Source organism: Suncus etruscus, chromosome 8 (assembly GCF_024139225.1).
Source record: "Suncus etruscus isolate mSunEtr1 chromosome 8, mSunEtr1.pri.cur, whole genome shotgun sequence".
Taxonomy (NCBI): Eukaryota; Metazoa; Chordata; class Mammalia; order Eulipotyphla; family Soricidae; genus Suncus; species Suncus etruscus.
In genome coordinates, this window is record NC_064855.1 from 27,004,423 (window position 1) to 27,023,316 (window position 18,894).

The 18,894-nt window shown below is 42.8% G+C and overlaps 1 protein-coding gene across 1 annotated transcript in view; it reads left to right on the forward strand.

The window, feature by feature from the left end:
- FLI1 (Fli-1 proto-oncogene, ETS transcription factor) overlaps positions 1-8,226 on the forward strand; it is a 52,282-nt gene extending 44,056 nt beyond the window's left edge. The window contains exons 5-9 of the mRNA XM_049778353.1: positions 1,999-2,064; positions 2,779-2,838; positions 5,599-5,646; positions 7,065-7,989; positions 8,119-8,226. Of these exons, the coding sequence (XP_049634310.1) occupies positions 1,999-2,064; positions 2,779-2,838; positions 5,599-5,646; positions 7,065-7,594 (704 nt within the window). The 3' untranslated portion in view covers positions 7,595-7,989; positions 8,119-8,226. The remainder of the gene's footprint in view (positions 1-1,998; positions 2,065-2,778; positions 2,839-5,598; positions 5,647-7,064; positions 7,990-8,118) is intronic.
- The last annotated feature ends 10,668 nt before the right edge of the window (positions 8,227-18,894 follow it).

Sequence of the window (18,894 nt, forward strand, 5' to 3'; positions counted from 1 at the left end):
TCTCAAAGCCAAACATAAAATAAAGCAGAAAGATGGCGATCTTTCCATCTTACACCCATTGTCTGCTCAGCTCTTTCTAGAATCCTTGAGGCATCTGGGCCCATGCTCTCTTTCCATTCTGGGCACTTCCTCACCCTCTTCTGCACTTCTGATAAAAGACAGGTCAGAGAGCTTGGTCCACAGAGCCATATCCATGCTCTCATGCAGAAGTCACTCCCAAAGAGACATGTGGAGGCCTCACCAGCACCCCAAGAAAAACCTTTGAAGACTCTCTGCCCTTGGGCTTTCATTGGAGATACACACACACACACACACACACACACACACACACACACACACACACACACACACACCAGGCACCACCACCCCCCACCAGCTAGCTACCAGCAGCATGCCAAGCTTGGCAACAAGTTGGGTGTGGAGTTGGCATGTTTGTCTTTGGCCTCCTTTGGTTTTGAAGCAAGACGTCTCTATTTGCAGGGGAGAGAGGGTGGCTGCAGGGAGTCAACAGAAAAACAGGCAACTGGAATGAGTGGTGCTTTGTTCCTCTTTTGTCCACAACACATGCCCTGCCCCCCCCAGCCCCCTCCCCCTTCCCTTTCTGTTTTTGCTTTTCATGCCAATTGCTAAAGACTGTAATTTAAAGAGGGCCCTGGCTTTGCAGGGCCAGGAGGAATGTGCATCCGCACATGGCTTTTTCCAACAGAAAATTGTCCCTGCCTTTGGGTTCCTCTCAGCCTGCCACAAAAGGCACAGGCTGGGATGAGCCCATGGTCTGTCTCCTCTGTGCTTCTTCGACTGGGTTAAAGAGGCCCCAAAGGGGACCCAGGCATGGTTCTAGTTTCCCTTGTCGTGTAGCCGTTTGATGAGCTTTATGTTCCTTTGTTCAGATGGGTTTTTTTGGTTTCTTTGTTGTTCATGGAAAGACTTTGAAAGTTGTAGCTCTGTGTCTCTGCATGCTTCTGCTGTCCCTGCTCTGTGTCTCAGTAGGACTTAGAGCAACAAAGGACAAAGGAAAAGAAGGATGTTTCCAGGCTGGTGTCTGAAGTATCAGTCTGTTCTTGAATGCTAGGGTTGGGGGGGGTGGTGAGGGTTCATCCAAAAAAGAAGTTGGGATCACAAATGGTGAGATTCAGTAGCATCTTGTTCAAGACTCTCTAGAAGCCAGTGTAACAATTGGTCTTGCCCAACATGCCTGCTTCCTTCATGCCACATCTCTGACCTTGGTCCTTTTGCTGTGACCTGCAGGCCCCATCCTTCCCTCTGTCAATGAAATAACACAAAGGCCTGGGCAAGTAGGAAAGGCACTTCCATGCGATGTCACCCACAAGGTCATTGTAAGGGATAGGGGCTGGTGTTGACTTCTTGGGAGACCATGTATTTCCATTTGGTGACACCATTTCCCTCAAAGAATAGACTTACAGAATTTTCCCCCATGCTCTGGAGGCTGGAAATCCAAGACCTGGGTGTCAGAAACTAGTGAGAGTTGGCTCTTCTGGGGCAGACTTGCCACCAAAAGTGGCAGAAAAGAACTAGTTCTATAGCCTCTTCTGATAAAGGACACCAAACTCACTGGTGAAGACTCCATCCTCCCCATTAATTACCTCCACCAAACCCCCCTCCTGATCTCATCACATAGGAATTTAACTACCCAAGGGTGGACTTGTACTTTGCAAAATGCATCATTTTATTCCTAAAAACCATGTGACTTCAAGATAGGTACATGGAAACCAATTTTATTTCCATATTAAAGATCCTTGAGGCTCATGGAAGTCTTATGATTCAGCTAAGATCTCACCACCCAGTCCTTTGACTTCTAGTCCAAAGTCTCCCTCTTCTATAAACTTCCAATCTGTGTCCATGTCCCTCTCCCTTCTCTTCTGTAATTCCATGAGGCATGAAAAGCCAATGTTCATTTCTGATGATTGTGAAAAGATCATCTTCAGGCAATCTTCCTGAGAAGATTGCTGATGTACCTCTGTGTGATCTCTCCCTCAGACCCTTCTTATGACTCAGTCAGGAGATCCAGCTGGAGCAGCAACATGAATTCTGGCCTCAACAAAAGTAAGTGAAGCTCATCCACGAATTGTAAGCCAACCATATATCTGAGAAGAGGGGTGGAAAACCTAGAGAGTAGGACATAGAGAGAACACGAATATTACTTGCCCATTTTTCAATGACTTGCAGAGAGGATATGGTGTTTTTTGGTCCTGTCATTTGGGATTTTGATGTTGGAAGACTTCACAGAACAAATTGCTGTGTGCACTGCGGGTTTTTTTTTTTTAATCATATGACATAGCTCTTGTCACATTCAAAACATAGCCATGCCAATGGCTCTCTTCCCTTCACCTCCCACCCACCCTCCAATCCCGTTTTGTGGAAGGATGAGATGGAGAATAGACTGGACAGGTGATAATAGGAGATCTGAGACACAGAGGCCCAAGAAAGTAGCTTAGGAACCTTAGAAAGGCAGGAAGCAGGGGGAGTTGTTTACAGGGCACCATCCATTCAAGGCCAATCCCTAACGTCCACCTAACCAATGGGGGGCAGCCCATCAGCAGTAGTCACGCCTTCCTCCACGGTGATTGGCTTTTGTCGCTGTCTCCACGGGAAATGTCAGTTCTACCAGGATTTCCACTGGCTGAAGCTCAGATACTGAGAACAGCGCCCCTGGCGGTCCCAGATGAACGTTGGTATAAAAAGCCTTGAAGTCGGGGGAGAATTGTGGGAAGGCCCCTAAGCGCTCCAGTATCACCATCGCTTTCCATCTTGTTGCAGGTCCCCCCCTGGCAGGAGCCCAGACCATGAGTAAGAACACTGAACAGCGGCCCCAACCAGGTATCTGTCCCCCACCCTCCTCTGCCCTTAGGCAACCGCCAACTCCTTGCCTTCCCCCTTGAGGAGTACGAACATCCTCTCTTGGCAGCCTTTTTCTCTTCCCAAGGTTCCCCGATTTGGATCCCGGGATCTAGTCACAGGACCCAGGATCAGTTTAGAGATTAATCCAATTGCAGCGCGGAAAGCACTGGACAAAATGCCCAATGCCTCCTTTTTGTAAAGGATGGAAACTGAGACTCTTGAGAGGTGAAGCGACTTCCCCAAAACCACCCAGAAGGTTTCTGAGAAAACCAGACCCAAAGTCCAGAGTCCCAAGTCCAAATCTTCTGTGCTTCACGAAGTCTTTCTTTCAAAAATATACTGGAGGGATTGATGGGTTGATAATATTTTTTTTTGTTTGTCTGTTTGTTTTGGTTTGGGGTTTTTATTTTTAATTTTGTGCCATACCCGGTGATGCTCAGGGGTTACTGCTGGCTATGCGCTCAGAAATCGCTCCTGGCTTGGGGGGGGGGGCATATGGGGCGCCTGGGGATCGAATCACGGTCTGTCCTGGGTCAGCTGCGTGCAAGGCAAGTGCCCTCTGGCTGTACCATGGCTCCGCCCCTGGGTTGATACTTTAAAGGTCAAGGGTGCAGATCCTCAAGGTTCCAAGTTACCATATGCTCCTTCCTCCCCCTACCTACAAAGCTGGGTGGTCTTGGTGGCCTCTAAGCACATCTGAGTTAATGTATTAAACTCTCAGACCTGCAGATAAACCAAATATCACTAAGAAGGAGCAGTGGACCTCCGAGCAATGCTTGGGAGTCACCTCCCACATAAGGAAAACAAACACGAATAAATAATTAAACATACCCTGGATGCTGGGGATACCCTTAGAAGGGCTGGAGCATATACAAGGTCTGAGTTCAATCCCAGCACTGCATGGTTGACTGCTAGCACTGTTGAACCCAAGCATTTAACAGTCAGTCCACACAGCCTGTATTGCCAATTGGAGTAGCCCATTGTTTACCTGCTCATGACTTGCGAGTCCTACTCATATAGAAATAAATAAAAACAGATTAAAGGAACTAGAGTGACAGTAAAGCAGCTAAGACTCCTGCCTTGCATGCAGCTGTTTTAGATTTTATTCCCAGCACACTAGGTTGCTCCCAGCCCTCCAGGAGTGATTCCTGACAGCAGAATGAGGAGTGGGTCCTAGGTGTGCCCCCCCCCCAAATAAGGAAAAAATATTAAAGTGCTGTCATGGTCTGACAGTCTTGACAGTGTTGACTGAGGAATAACTAAAGCCATGGAGTTGACACTCTGTGTTGGCTTAAAATGCAGTCAGGATTCTCTATACTGCCCCCATCAGACATCTCAGCCTTTGCCTCCTCTCCCTGGATTTTAACTCTCACCACTGCAAGAAATTCACCATCGACTAGGCTCTGTTCCCTTGTGTGAGCTGGGGCCTATCACCAGCCTATTGTCCAGCCTCCTCACTGGCCTTTGGAAGTAAAAGTCTTCCTCCCCTTCTCCCTGGGGACCTATGTGTCTAAAGACAGTCACTGTCCTCACTACCAAGCCCTGCACAAGTGACAAAGCTGAGAGAAGCTTGCATGGGCTGTTAGTGGTAGAGGTAACCCTTTTTTCCATCACCATGGTGGATGTCAGTAGAAGTTGACCTACTTGTTATCGGGGTTTAAGAGAAAACTTGCTGACCATGAAACAAGCCAGACAGCAGGAATTTGGCATAGACAGATTTTAGAGAAGTCCCAACAACAACATAAGGAGACATTAGTGGCCAAGAATTTTTCATCCGCCCTGCTGTGGAACATGGGACAGAGGATGGAGTGGGGGAAATAATGGCCTGAAGGACTCTTCAAGCTAATTTATGATCTTAAGTAACAATCCAAAAGTTATGTTAATTTTCTTAAACTATAATTATAATCACAGAAGTGGTAAAATCATGACAAATATTTAACACAATTTCTCCCCCCCCCCAAAAAAAAAACACAATCCAGCCCTCCACCATGATTGCCACACATAAAAGAAAGAAAAGAAGGCAAGACTCCCATAATATTGTGATATTGTGATAATGATATTGTGGAGATTTTTTTTTTTATAACTAAATAGCCACATACATTTAAAGCCAACTGAAATGTTAAAACCAATCATTTCAGAACTAAAATAAGAATTCTGGTTAGTATGGACAGGTCCAGGCTTGCAATTTCAAGGTGTTGTTCTAGAAGGGACCAAGATTTCTAGAAGGGACCAAGATCTCTATCCAGGGACTGGTTTCGCAGATGGGAAAACAGACACCTAAAAGATTGTGTGATCAGTGACTCTATTGACATCACAGCAGCAGTTGGAAGCCTTGCTACAATACAGGCTTGGCAGTATGGGTGGGGCAGGGTTCTATACTCCAATAGGAAAAGGTATCTGAGGGAGGATGGGATGAGGCAGAGCCATAGGAGACCTTCTTTAAAGTCATTTAATATACCACTCTGCCACATCATCAACAGGACTGACCAACTTTCCAAATTGCTTCACAAAACTATTAAGGTGGGGAGCACCCTCATCTATAAACATAAAGCAGCCAGTATGAAAAAAAGATGCCAAGAGCCTGTCTGGGATGGGGCTTTGAAACTTGTAGAATTTCTTAGACCAGGCTTCTGTGAGGTATTGAGGTAGGAGTATGTACCATGGGGAGGTATCTTACATGTAATGCTGCTGTTCTTTTACTTTAAATGTGTCTGAGCAAACTCCTCTTGCTTCCCTTAGATCCCTACCAGATCCTGGGTCCCACCAGCAGCCGCCTCGCTAACCCTGGTGAGTGTATTTGTGCCGACCGGCTAGCATTTCTTTCTAGAACATCTCTTTACTTTGTGAGGTCTTCAAGATGTCTGTCCTAAGTTGAGGCACCTAATGAGGTGGGAAATGTGTCATTTCTCTTGTGAAATGTTCAGCTTTTGTTTGTCTAGAGCAGAATTTTTCCTGAGCATGGTCCCTTTCTGGGTTTGTTTCTTTCCTGTAGATTCCCTGTTGGCCACTTAGACCCCTCTCCATCCCCATTGACATGATTTTCACCTGTTGTCCTCTTAGAATGCTTTGGGATCCACAAAGGGCCAAATGTTCCTTCCCAAATCTGAGCTACTTTCAAGGGTACATGAGACATCAGGGCTTATAGTGTAAGTCACAGTAACATCCACCAGCCAAATGATGGGTTGGTCTAGTACATCTGCAATGAGACTTAGGTTTGTAATAAATGTTACAGCTAGATGTGTCCATAAGAAAAGGGGGAATGTAGTTTAAAGGAAGTTCAGTGACCTTTCACTGTCACACTGAGGAAGTGAAGCATGGGGTCCTTAAACTAGACTGGATGGCAGAGTGGCACACCTTTACTAGTGACAGGATATACTTGACCACTCTGTTTTGGACTGATTATTTCAGAGTAAGAGTGACAGCAGTTAGAGGGAAAGGCCCTCAGAACATTCTAGTCAGATCCACTGAGTTGTGGCTCCAGGGTTCTCTGCCCTAGTGAGACCCACGTTTTCCCAACCCCTTCTCAAGAGTTATCCTGGTCTCTAATCCTTCAGAAGCCAAGTGCTCCAACCCCTTCTCTTACCTATGCGCTTCTCTGCAGAGCATTGAACTGCAGACCAAGCAAGAAGGAACATTCCAGACTCTGTGCTTAGGCTAGGCTTCACCTTCTCCTAGGAATCCCTAGAACCACAATCTGTTGGCCTGATTATCTCTTTATCCTGACAGTAACAGTGGCACAAAGAGGGATCATGCAAACAGGTGCAGATTTCTAGAAGAGTCTAACAAGTGGCCTAAGCACACAATCTGGTATCCTGCTGCCCATCGTTGATCAGAGCAGACTCTGGAATATCTACAGATGCCACTTTTTGGGGGGTGGAGAGGCTGCCCAAGCAGTGCACAGGGGATACCCTCAGTTCTGTCTTAGTGAGAACTTAGGGGACCATGCAGTGCTGGTCATAGAATCTCAGCTCCCCAGATGCAAAACACAAAGTCATTTCATTGGGTGATTCTTCCAGCCCAGTAGAGAATCTCTTTATGGTATAAACTGTAAAACAGGGCAGAGCATTCAAGGTAGCTTCTGAATGTAAAAGATGATGCAACTTTCTTACCAAAAATGAGTGGCTTGGGCCCAGAGGAGCTGGATTCTCACTCCTCTGAACTCAATCATGTACTCCCTTTTCTCCATTCCACTGTGCTATTTGCAGGAAGTGGGCAGATTCAGCTGTGGCAATTTCTCCTGGAACTGCTCTCAGATAGTGCTAATGCCAGCTGCATCACCTGGGAAGGCACCAATGGTGAGTTCAAGATGACGGACCCCGACGAGGTGGCCAGGCGCTGGGGGGAGCGGAAGAGCAAGCCCAACATGAATTATGACAAGCTGAGCCGGGCGCTCCGATACTACTACGATAAAAACATTATGACTAAGGTGCATGGCAAAAGGTATGCCTACAAATTTGACTTTCATGGCATTGCTCAGGCCCTGCAGCCACATCCCACTGAGTCTTCCATGTACAAGTACCCATCTGATATCACCTACATGCCTTCGTACCACGCCCACCAGCAGAAGATGAACTTCGTGCCCCCTCACCCGTCCTCCATGCCTGTCACTTCCTCCAGCTTCTTCGGGGCAGCGTCTCAATACTGGACCTCCCCCACAGCGGGTATCTACCCAAACCCCAATGCTCCCCGCCATCCTAACACCCACATGCCTTCCCACTTAGGCAGCTACTACTAGAAGCTTCAACCTCAGTGGTTTTCCCACTGATATCCCCCATCCCCCTGGAGGACTCATGAAACCCCAAAGGGAAACAAAGCAAAACTGGATGATCTTTCTTTGGGGATAGAAACTTTGTATTTGTGCTTTAACAAAAATTCCTTTTGTGTGTGTGGGATGGGGGATAAGTGTTGATGACTTCTGCTCACTCTGCTTTCAACAGAGACAGATAATTTCTTGGGCCAGTACATCAAGTTGGAGTCTTGGGCATTTACAAGTTAACTATTTTAGTTACTGGAATGCTGGTAGCATAAATCTGAGGGGAAACTGTGCCGTGTGTGTGTGTGTGTGTGTGTGTGTGTGTGTGTGTGTGTGTGTGTGTGTGTTGAGCCCACACAGTTTCCTTAACACCCCTAGTTACTGGAATGCTGGTAGCATAAATCTGAGGGGAAACTGTGCCGTGTGTGTGTGTGTGTGTGTGTGTGTGTGTGTGTGTGTGTGTGTGTGTGTGTGTTGAGCCCACACAGTTTCCTTAACACCCCTAGGATCTATTGTGGACCTTGAAAAGAGCAGTGAGTCAAGAGGAAAGGACTTCATCATTTGAGTTTTGGTTTGAGAGTTAGTGAAAATAGAGGCAGGAAGATGATAATCTTCGTTTAGCATGGCCTAATTCTGTGGATGGGAACTGTAACAGGGTTGGAAGGCCAGTGGCATTCTCCTCTAACTGGAATTTAATAGAAGGAACCATACATACATTTAGGACCCTCTGAGTCTAGCTAACCTCGTTCCCCTATCTGGAGAGCTAGAAATAGTCAAGAAACAAGGTAGCATATCTTAAGGCAAATGTTAGACAATCCTGAAAGACAAATAAGTCGTGTTTTCTATGTTTTAAATAAATGACAGCAAGTCCCAAAACTGAAGTCATAGGGATTTCTAGACACAAACAGATTCACAAGCGCTGTGCGTTTGTCAGACCCATCAGAAAGGTCAACCCATCAGAAAGCAACTTACTGTATAAATTATGGAGAGTTATTTTCCTATAGTTCACTGTATTAAAATAAATAATTAAAAAAGAATAAAGAAACGAGTTGACCTCGGTCACAGATACAATTTTACTAGCAAATCAGTTGTCGTTATTTTTTTAAATGTAATTTGTACATCTTTATAACTATCTGTACATTTGGACTGTTTGTACGTTTTTATAGCTGGGTTTTTTAAAGAAGCATAATGTGACTATTACATACCACCAAAAAGGAAACTAGGTGTTTAAGTTTGACTTAATAGAAAGAAAAGTACCTGTGTAGTTATTTAACAGATGTGGACAAACGGGTAAAGGTGGCCCGTCGAATGCTTGAGTGTTTTAAAAATGTTTGTAAATACTGATCCTGCAGTCTTCTCAACTTTGAAAAGAAAAACCAAACTTTGCTTTGTGAATACAAAGGTTTTTCCTGCCCTATATATGCAATATATTTTTAGATATGGAAAAATATATATATAATTTTGCAGGTAATCGTTGACTTTGTGCGACTTCATGAACCGTTTCTGAAAAAGTCAGCCATGAAGACTATTGTAAAATAATTTGACTAAATAAATTGTGCCTTTTCACCTGGAAATAAGACTCCTCTCTTTTATTCTCTAGTAAAGGGTATCCTCAAGGAAGTTTTCTTGCACCAAGATCTCTTGCACCATGAGAAAATTTTTTAAACCTTCATTTGACAGTACAGTAGAAACTACAAAAACAATATGGTTTTTATTGCATTTTACTAGTCAGCATTCTTCAGAAAACCAGAACCAATAGAACATCTGTATGCTTAAATTTATAAAAATTAAAATAAAATTGCATAGAAATCGATAGATATGTAAATGGAAGGCAAGCTACTTCACTGAGTCCAGGAATTAAAAATAACCTTTCAAAAACAAACTTTTATCTACACTCAGAAGTAATATTTATACAACCAAACACTTCCTGGACCAGTCAAGTTGCTACTTAAAATTAAAACCATTCCAGAGCCCAAGAGAGATAACACCTCTTGCTTGCATATGGCTAACTAAATTGAATTCCTGGCATAGGACATGGTCCCCTAATTATCTCCAGAAGTCAATCCTGAGCACAGAGCCAGGAGTAAGCCTGAGCACTGCCACGAGTGGCCCAATCAATGCCCCCAAATTAATCATGCTATTGTTGATGAAGTTTGCAGAGGGTTGTTGGTTTTGTAAATATAACTTAACTCTTCCTCTAGTATAAAAGGGCTCAGTAGAAGACAGCCAAGGTCAAGAGTATACTGTGTCAGAATCAGAACCAGACAAACAATTCCAGCCCAGAGATCCCTGGTCCACTCAATTCATCAGAGCAGCTGGCAGCCACCCTCCTGCCTGTCTACAGAGAAGATGGCCGAGTTCTTTTCTGGTGCCAGGCCAGGATTTTATGGCAGATTTTTTAGATCTTTTTCCTTCCCAAGGGAGAAATTTGCTTCAAATTGTGTCATGGTTAGATAGCTTGTTTTCATTTTCTCTATTTTATAATGAAACACAAGGTCTGGAAAGTCCTTGATGTTGTGAGAAATTAGACTCACAGTACTGGTAATCCTATCATCTTCCCAAGCCAACACTGCGTGCCTTCTAGACAACACGTTGGCCTAAATGAAATGAGATGTGAGTTCCAGAAATGTGTTCCTTAATTGTTTCTATTTTGCACCTTAACTTTAGAAAATGTGTTAAGCAAATATTCTCAATAGATACACTTGATTCATAAGTCATAAACTGCTACCTTATTATTTGGATTATGAAATAGAAAATTAAACAGTGAGAGAAGAACAAATTGAAACCGAAAGCCTTGTGGTTTTTGCTTTGTATTACAAACTCCTGCTGTCAACACTCAAAGCAAGAAATAACAGTTTGAATGGACATCTTGTGACTTCTAGAAAGAGAAAAATGAAAACTTGATATTAGGGGATTAGATATGGAAAAAGAAGAAAACCACCTGTGTGTAAGAACACTCTAATATTTAGCAGGCCTCTGTCTCAGCCAAGCACTTACCCCATCAGCTTAGGGATCTACAAAGAATTCATTAGGGAAAATGGAGACACATAAAGGGTGCTGGACCATTGAGTCACCTTTATAAGAGGTTTTCTGACTCCTCCATGCACTGGTTTAGGTTCATGCCCTTTTCAAAGTCTTACCTTTAGACAAATGTTATCCTTGCTTGGCTCCCCAAATGTATTCCATATAGTTCACATTTAAGTAACTGATGCTTGCATTCATGGGATCAGGGCACCAGACTCTATTCACGAACACCTTTTTGAAGAGAGGTCTGGCATCCTGTCTCCTGTAGTGCCGGGACTTGGAACTTAGCTTACTCAAGGCCATTTTGCTGCCAAGTCACAAAGAACAAACAAGGACTTCTACTCTCCTGGCTTTCAGTTTTACCAGGCTAGTAATTCCCCCCACCTAACCACTCTGCACCTTTATCCCTAAGTATGTTCATCTGAAAAACTTCGCAAACCCACTAAAAAGGGCAGTGGCAAAAGCAGGAGATGTGTTCTAGAAGAAATTACTAGAAAGGAAAGGAAATCCAGAAACATGTGATTAGGCAGCTGGCCTTTAAAAATGCAAATGAGATCTATCAATCAATCCTTTGGCCAATCAGAGAGGGAGGATGTGATGGGCTACATAAAGCCTTCGTCTCCCTGATGGGCACATGTGAATGCTCTTGAGGCCTACTCAGTTCAGAGGCAGGCTAGCGCATCAGGTTATCCGAGTAGAAATGCCCGCCCAACTCTGCTTTTTCAAGATTGTCACCTGGACCTTGCCCTAAATGTGGCAGAAGGTAATCACTGGTCAAGAGATTGTCACTCTGGGCCCAGAGAGATAGCACAGCGGCGTTTGCCTTGCAAGCAGCCGATCCAGGACCAAAGGTGGTTGGTTCCAATCCCGGTGTCCCATATGGTCCCCCGTGCCTGCCAAGAGCTATTTCTGAGCAGACAGCCAGGAGTAACCCCTGAGCATCGCCGGGTGTGGCCCAAAAACCAAAACCAAAAAAAAAAAAAAAAAAAAAAAAAAGAGATTGTCACTCTGTCGGAGGAACATAGGAAGATGATATCACAGGCCTCAAAAGCCTGGGGTAGAGGTTACATATGCAGGATGTTTGGCCATTAAATCAGGAATGCAGTACCCTCCCTAATTTTACCCTCTGGAGACCACCACTCGGACCCATCTCTCCAATAAAAGAGACCAGGATAAACCTCAGAACAAAAGCCACTCTCACAGCCTGCCCTGTGTCACTACCTAGTGTAAATATTAAATTTAAATTAATTTTCTTGGAGAATGTTACTCAGGTGAATTCCATGGAGCCAGTACCAACGCAGGGGAGAACAGTTTACCCAGTTGAAATCAGGGCTAAAGAGAAGCCAAAGAGAAACCAGAAAATACAGTAGCACAATCAGTGACAATCTGGAAAGGCCTATGTCTCCCAGATGTGATTCAAATTCTAGCACTGACAATGAGCCAATTAGTATATATTTGGACTCAGAGTCTGAGGACACTGTCCAAAATAGGGTGAGGTCAGAACCTACCATATCTGGGCCTTGTGAACTGCCTTTTTCTCAAAAGCTAAAAATTAATTTGTTGGGCATTTTTAAGAAAGCTTGTGCTACTTATGGATTCACTTATCCTTATTGTACAGAGTGTCTGTTAAAATGGAGTAAGAATGCACTTTGGACCCCACAAGATTTCCAGACTGTGGCCAAAGTATGCCTGAGCTTGTCACAATATTTACAGTGAAGAATGTGGCACAGCAATGAGTCTAAAGCTAAATTGCACAACTTAAATAGCTCTGGTAGGAGACTGTCAGGGATTCGAATTAATCTGAACATATTGCTGGGAGGAGAATTTGAGAAAACTAAAAAAACGGGCTACCCTACCTAGTACTACCTTAGCCTATTGCAAGAACTGGTGTTGGCTGTGTGGCAAAGAATAGATGCAGATGTAGAGTTGAAGGGTAGATATACAAAAATTTTTCAGGTGATTATAGAGCCTTTGCCATTCAACGGCAAACTGACTGAGGTGGTCCAGAGGCAAGTGAAAGGAAATGAATCAGCTGATCATTTAGCAATGCCAATATTTACATCACTTGTGAAAGAACATAATGACCATTATGTTCTTATCACATAAATGACCATTGCCTTCATGCTCAATATAGCATTCCACTAAGTCAAACCAAACAGATTGTTCATAGTTGTTCTGTGTTCCTCTGCACAGTAAATCTCATGTGGCTAATATTTGGCAAATAAATGTGACACAATTTTATTCTGAACAAGCCATATCTGCATGTAGTTCTCATTTCCTATTCTCATTTTGTATGGGCAGGCCCTATGACTTCAGAAAGAGCTAAAGCCACCTGTTTGTTGTTGTTGTTATTGTTGTTGTTACAAAAAAATACAGAAAATGGACCAGTCTTTACCAGCAAAACTTTTTAATCTTTTTGTAATGAGTGGTGAATTGAGCATATTACAGGAAAACCTCATAATCCTCAAGAACAAGCTATTATTGAACATGTATATAAGACTCTTAAAACCCAATTATTGAAAATCAAAAACCGGGGAATTCTTCCACTTGATTTTCTATCTTTATCTTTATTTTCTCTACATTTTCTAAATCTGCCACAAGGAGAATCCTATACTGCTGATGAAAAACACTTCCAAAAAGATCTACAAGCTCAAAAAACAAACAAACAAACAAACAAACAAAAACAAAACAATTAATTTGCCTATTTGGGTGAAAATTGACAAAAGACTTGGTTGCACAAAACTTAATCACTGGAGGAAAAGGCTATGTGTATATTTCTATGAATGACAGTCCCCCCAAAAAACTATTGGTTCCACTACATCTTCTTAGAACTCAGATTCTCAATAGGAATCAAAAAGTAGTCTTTATTTTCTTTTTGAAAGAAAAATTTTTTCTCTTTGGTCATTGTTTCCTATCCTTTATAAGATAGATACCAAGAAGTAAAACTCAGTACCCTACAATGCCCCATATAAGCAGGAAGTAACTAGAAGATAATGTTACCCAAATATCTAACAATCAGAGCTTTCACTCTAAGATAATTATAGGGGTAGGTTCATTTATTTTTCTTAATTTTCAATAACTCCCTGCATTTTGTTCTAACTAAATAATTAATGTTGAAAAGCTATTTATATGCCACATTCAGAAAAAATCTAATTATGATAAGCTTTATATATTGTTATTAGCTGCTTTATCTAATAAATGATTCTTTTTCTTTTCTGCTTCCCTGCTGATGGAGCACCAATCCACCTTTAGAATAAAGTAATTGCCGATTACATCCAGACCAGCTGAACCAGCTTGAATCAGCATCTCTGTCTCAGATCCTGAACCTACAAAGAAATTGGCAGCCTCCTGACTGCTTTGAGCAGATTGAGGTTGTCAATAGCTGCAGCCCTTCCAAAGCTGCAGCCCTTTGAATATGACCTACAAGAAACTTAATCAGCACAATTTGGATCAGTGCATGAACACAATTTCTATGGAAAAAAAAAAAAAAGAGCAAAATGTTTTTCTTTGTACAAGACGGGAAATTCTTGGATATCACACACATACACCCCAAAAACAAGGGATCTGCCCCTTATGTCCCTTGTTTCTAATTGAGAAGTGGTTGGGGGATAAGAACCCAAGCTGGAGGATAGTTGGGTGGTTGGTGTTTTTGCAGTTGATAGTGGCCGTTGTGTTGGTGGTTGTTGGTTGGTAGCTTAGCTAATTCAGTAAGATCCAAGAAATGGCTCGATTACCCCTGGTTGAAATATACTTTTTCCAGTGACTCTGTCTGATTTCTTGTGTAAAACTACAAGATGAGACCCCCACACCTCAGGGTTTGGGCCAAGAGAGCATTAGAACTGAAGGTCTCAAAATACAATGGTTTGGAGCTGGAGTAGTAGTACAGCAGGGAGGGCATTTGTCATGCATGCAAACAACCCGGGTTCTATTCCTGGCACCCTTTTCCCTGTTCCCTTTTAAAAATAATTCCTGAGCACAGAGCCAGATGCAAACCCTAAGCATAGCCTGGTGTACCTCCTCAAAAAATATATACCATAGTTGGGACCAGAGCAATATCACAGTGAATAGGGAGTTTTCCTTGCACACAGCTAACACGGGTTTGATACCCGGCATCCATATGGTCCTCTGAACCTATCAGGAGTGATTTTTGAGGGCAGAGCAAGTAGTAACCCCTGAGCACCACAAGATGTGGTCCAAAATCCTATTACATATATATTATATACATCATAGTTGATTTCCACATAAAAGAAGTTATCTGTTTGATATCCGTTGTTTACCAAGAATTTTCAAAGTTGGTAACCACAAAAAAATCAATCACGTTTAAAATTAACATTATGCAATTTAGCCAATACTGTCTACTAATTATTAAACAGTGAATCAATGTATGCAAACAATTATTTAGTTCATGCATGCAGTGTGGCCCTTTGGGTGGGGTGTGGCTTGTTTGAATCAAAGAGATCAAGAGGTCCAGAACACGAATACCAGGGTGGAATGGAATATCAACATATCCTAAAACAAGATTCTGCCATAGCAATGATGGATGAGCAGTTACAAAGAAAAAGTAAAAGAGTATAAAAAAAAAAAAGTGAAGAGTTTTCTGTAGGTGGCCCATGGATTCAATTCCACATTCCATTTCCTTGAGTACCTGTTCATTATTAACATGTTCTCTTAAACATGACAGCAACCTAGTCCTTGAGTGGGGTTCCACCACCACCACCAGAAGTGCTGAACTTAGGTTCAGTCCTCCTGCCTCAGAAGGTATTAAGTATAAAGTGCTTGGTTTCTTTGGGATTTAAAGAACTGGAAGAGGTGTGGAGGGATGGTGATGGTCAGCACTGTTGAGTAAACCGTTTTTAACTGTTTTTAACTTCTATCTGGGAAGAAATTTGTGTTTTGGGGAAGAAAAACAGAATCAAATAAAAACCACAGTGCACATTTGATCATGAAGCAAAGTTCGGAAATGAACACTGTAATATAGAGCCCTGCTAAGGAAAGGTGGTCGACACCAAGACTACAAATCCCAGTCTCCCTTGGGGCATGCACACTTGTGAGCGGAAGTGAGTTAGCCAATTCAGTCCTCTAGGGTTTCAGCCAATTGAGAAAGGAGATGAAGGAAAAACTTTTCAAAGGAATGTCTGCTCTCATGCCTGGGGTCTGTCTCCCTCTTTCACTCTTACTTGGCCTCCTGTCTAATTGTTTCCGTCTGTCTGAGCTGGTAAATTCCTAAGCACATAGTCAATTTACACTTAGCTTAAAAGCTCTAGGGGGAAGCGGAAAAGTTTCTAGTGAGACCATTCACTCTACCTACAATTGCTAACCTAACGTTGTGGATTTTAACTGAGTTACCTTTTGTGTTTTCTTAGTGGAAGAAGAGAGACTATTTAAATAGATAACCAAGTGAATCAGGCACTAAAGCCTTTTAAGTACTCTAAGTTCATGGTCTTGTCCTTCCACCTACGGTGATGCTTTGAACTTTGTCACCAAGTAAAAGCTCCGGCTAGTTTTCCATTAGAAGCCATTTCTACAGGCTGGAAGACCTGTATAAAGAATAGTGCAGGAAGCCTGTACAGATGACTATTATCTATTCATTGTAGCTTCCTCCAAGAATGATAAGCAAGAACTTTGAAGTTCTTCCAAGAACTGCTAAGTCCTGGATTACTTGGGAGCATTTGAGGAGTTGGTACAGTGCAGATTTTGTACTATGGTTGGAAAAGCTTTCCCATATGAACAAAAAGTGAGGGTTGAATTGGGTTTTCCTGAGAGCCCTTGACTTTTCCCATCTGAGGCCTCTCCCCTGTACTCCAGGCTCTATGCTCACCTAGAATCAGTCTTATATGTAGTCATGCTGTTCCATGTTGTGAAAGAATGAGAAAAATGCACTTCAACAGAAATACTGGGTTGGGCTTCTGAAACAGCAAGGACAGAGGTTGGGAGCTGAGATTTTTATGCCCAGTGAGCTTGGATCCAGGTTGTTTTGCTTTTTGTTTTGTTTCAGATCCAAAGCAGCCTGAAAGCAGCAGAAAGAAGAGACTGTTTTGTTTGCTGTGTCAGCGGTAGAACACACAGTGGTTGGTCCACAGGATATGCCAGAGTGAATTTAGAAAGAGCAGGAGGAGAACTCTGGTTGGGAAGCCACCTATCTATCCATGGCCCTGTTGGAACTCTATCTCTAAGCTTACTTCCTCTTCCTGTGACATCCAGGTTAGGAGTCACAGTCACACAAAATCAACCCTGGAGTCCAGGAAGAAAATGTAAGTGACAATCACATTTTACTTTTGAATGGAAGGAGCTATAAAAATGCAAAAAGTTGTCTTGCACACCCCCTAGTTATTATTTATCACTCCAAACTCTGAGGTTTCTCTTTCTCTCTGATAATACACCATATCTTTCCATTCTTTTGCATGTTATCCATATATATTTTTTTACTTAAAAAAATCATAGAACCAGAGATGTAACTCAATAGTAGAGTATTTTCCTTGCAGATGTGAGATCCTAGTACTGGGAGGAGGAGTCTAGACATTTAATAAAACCTCCACCACACCACACACATCCCCAATAAGGGGGGATCAGAGTGATATGATGTAGCCCCATTCCCCCATTCTTCCTGTGTAAACTTACCTACAAGAAAGACCCTCCCATTTCTGGTTTGACCTCAAAAGGTTTGACCTCAGGGTCAAAACGGGATTTGCATGGCTGCAGGATGGAGAAGGAAGCAGAAGGAGAGATGGCTGAAAGACAAGTTAGAATACAGGACTAAATAAGGGTCCAGCATAAATGGTTATATAGGCCACACACGTTGTCCAGGGCAAATAAAGATGTTATCTCCTGAAGAAGCCTGCCTGTGAATGGATTTTCTCCTCGCCGTCACCCTGAACAGGTAGACCTGCCAGCTGGTGGGAGTTGGAGACATGTGGCCTGGAATGGCAGAGAAAGGCCCCTCCATTCATCCCATCATCCAGCTCCATCCAAAGGGCCTCTTTATTATTTTATACTACAACATGATAGTACAGCAGTTAAGGAGCTTGTCTTACATAGGGATGACCCAGATTTGATCTCTGCCATCATATATAGTCCCCCAAATCCCATCAGGAGTGATCCCTGAGTGCAGAGCCAATAGTTAGCCCTACACACAGCTTGATGTGTACCCCCCAAAAAAAACAAAATATAGTAACTTGAAAAAAATCACAAATGTGTAGACATGAGAATAGTTCAAGAACATTTTCTCCAGAACCAGTGAGGGTATATTACCAATCTTCTGTCCAATATTGTCCTTGAGTCAGCATTTCCTACAAACTATCATAATCAATGAGTCTAATTGGGACCAGCCAGTGTGACCACCTGACTACTGTGACCATCAGGACCATGAGAAGTGGTCAGGACCATGAGAAGTGGATGTATTTACCTCCTAAATCTTGGGCACCTTCTCCCTTGGTTTGTCTCCCTCCAACTACTATATTTGCAACATCAAAAAGCCCTTTTATTGTCTTCTTTGTCTGAAATGTCCCCAGGGCTTTGCCTGGCTTTCCTGGCCGAGGGGACTTGAATTCTGACAGACCCTGATTTTGGAAACAAGTTTCAGTCAGTGTTGGACTTGCCTGGAATCTCTTCTTATCTGGCTTTTTGCCTTCAGATCTCACAGGGAGAGGTCACTTGCCCTTCCCTGTTGCCTGAAAGTGGCCCACCATATCAGCAGAGCCATTATTGATGAAGTTCATTTTGACTCATGATTGGATTGACAGATGCTGTCTGACACTGTATGGTCTGTCCTTCCCCTGGCAATGAATTACTATTTTAATTACTCATTATAAGCAAGCAATAAAGTACTTACGTGGCAAAGTTCTTTCTTTGGAGCTATGTAAATATCTGATTCACATGCAACTGTCAATGTTTTCTTTTGATAATACTTTCAAAGATCAGCGTTTCCTATTTCCAGTGGCTATGATACATTCTTCTCATCATTAATTTTGATGGTTGCATTGTCCCAGAGGAAAGTACAGTGTCCCAGGCACTGGCCTTTGTGTCCCTAACCATGCCCCCATTAATCTTTGCACACTCCCTTGTTATTCTTACAACATATTTTTGGGACCCCTGTTCCCCAGGCCTGCAATAAGCCATTTCTTGGAGATTCTTGGAGTTCTCAGTTCTTCTTTAATTTTTCTTTAATTCTCCGTTCTAGTTTAATGGAACTGAAAAAGTTTCATTTAGGGGCCAGAGAGATGGCACAGCAGTAGGGCATTTGCCTTGCAAGTGGCTAACGC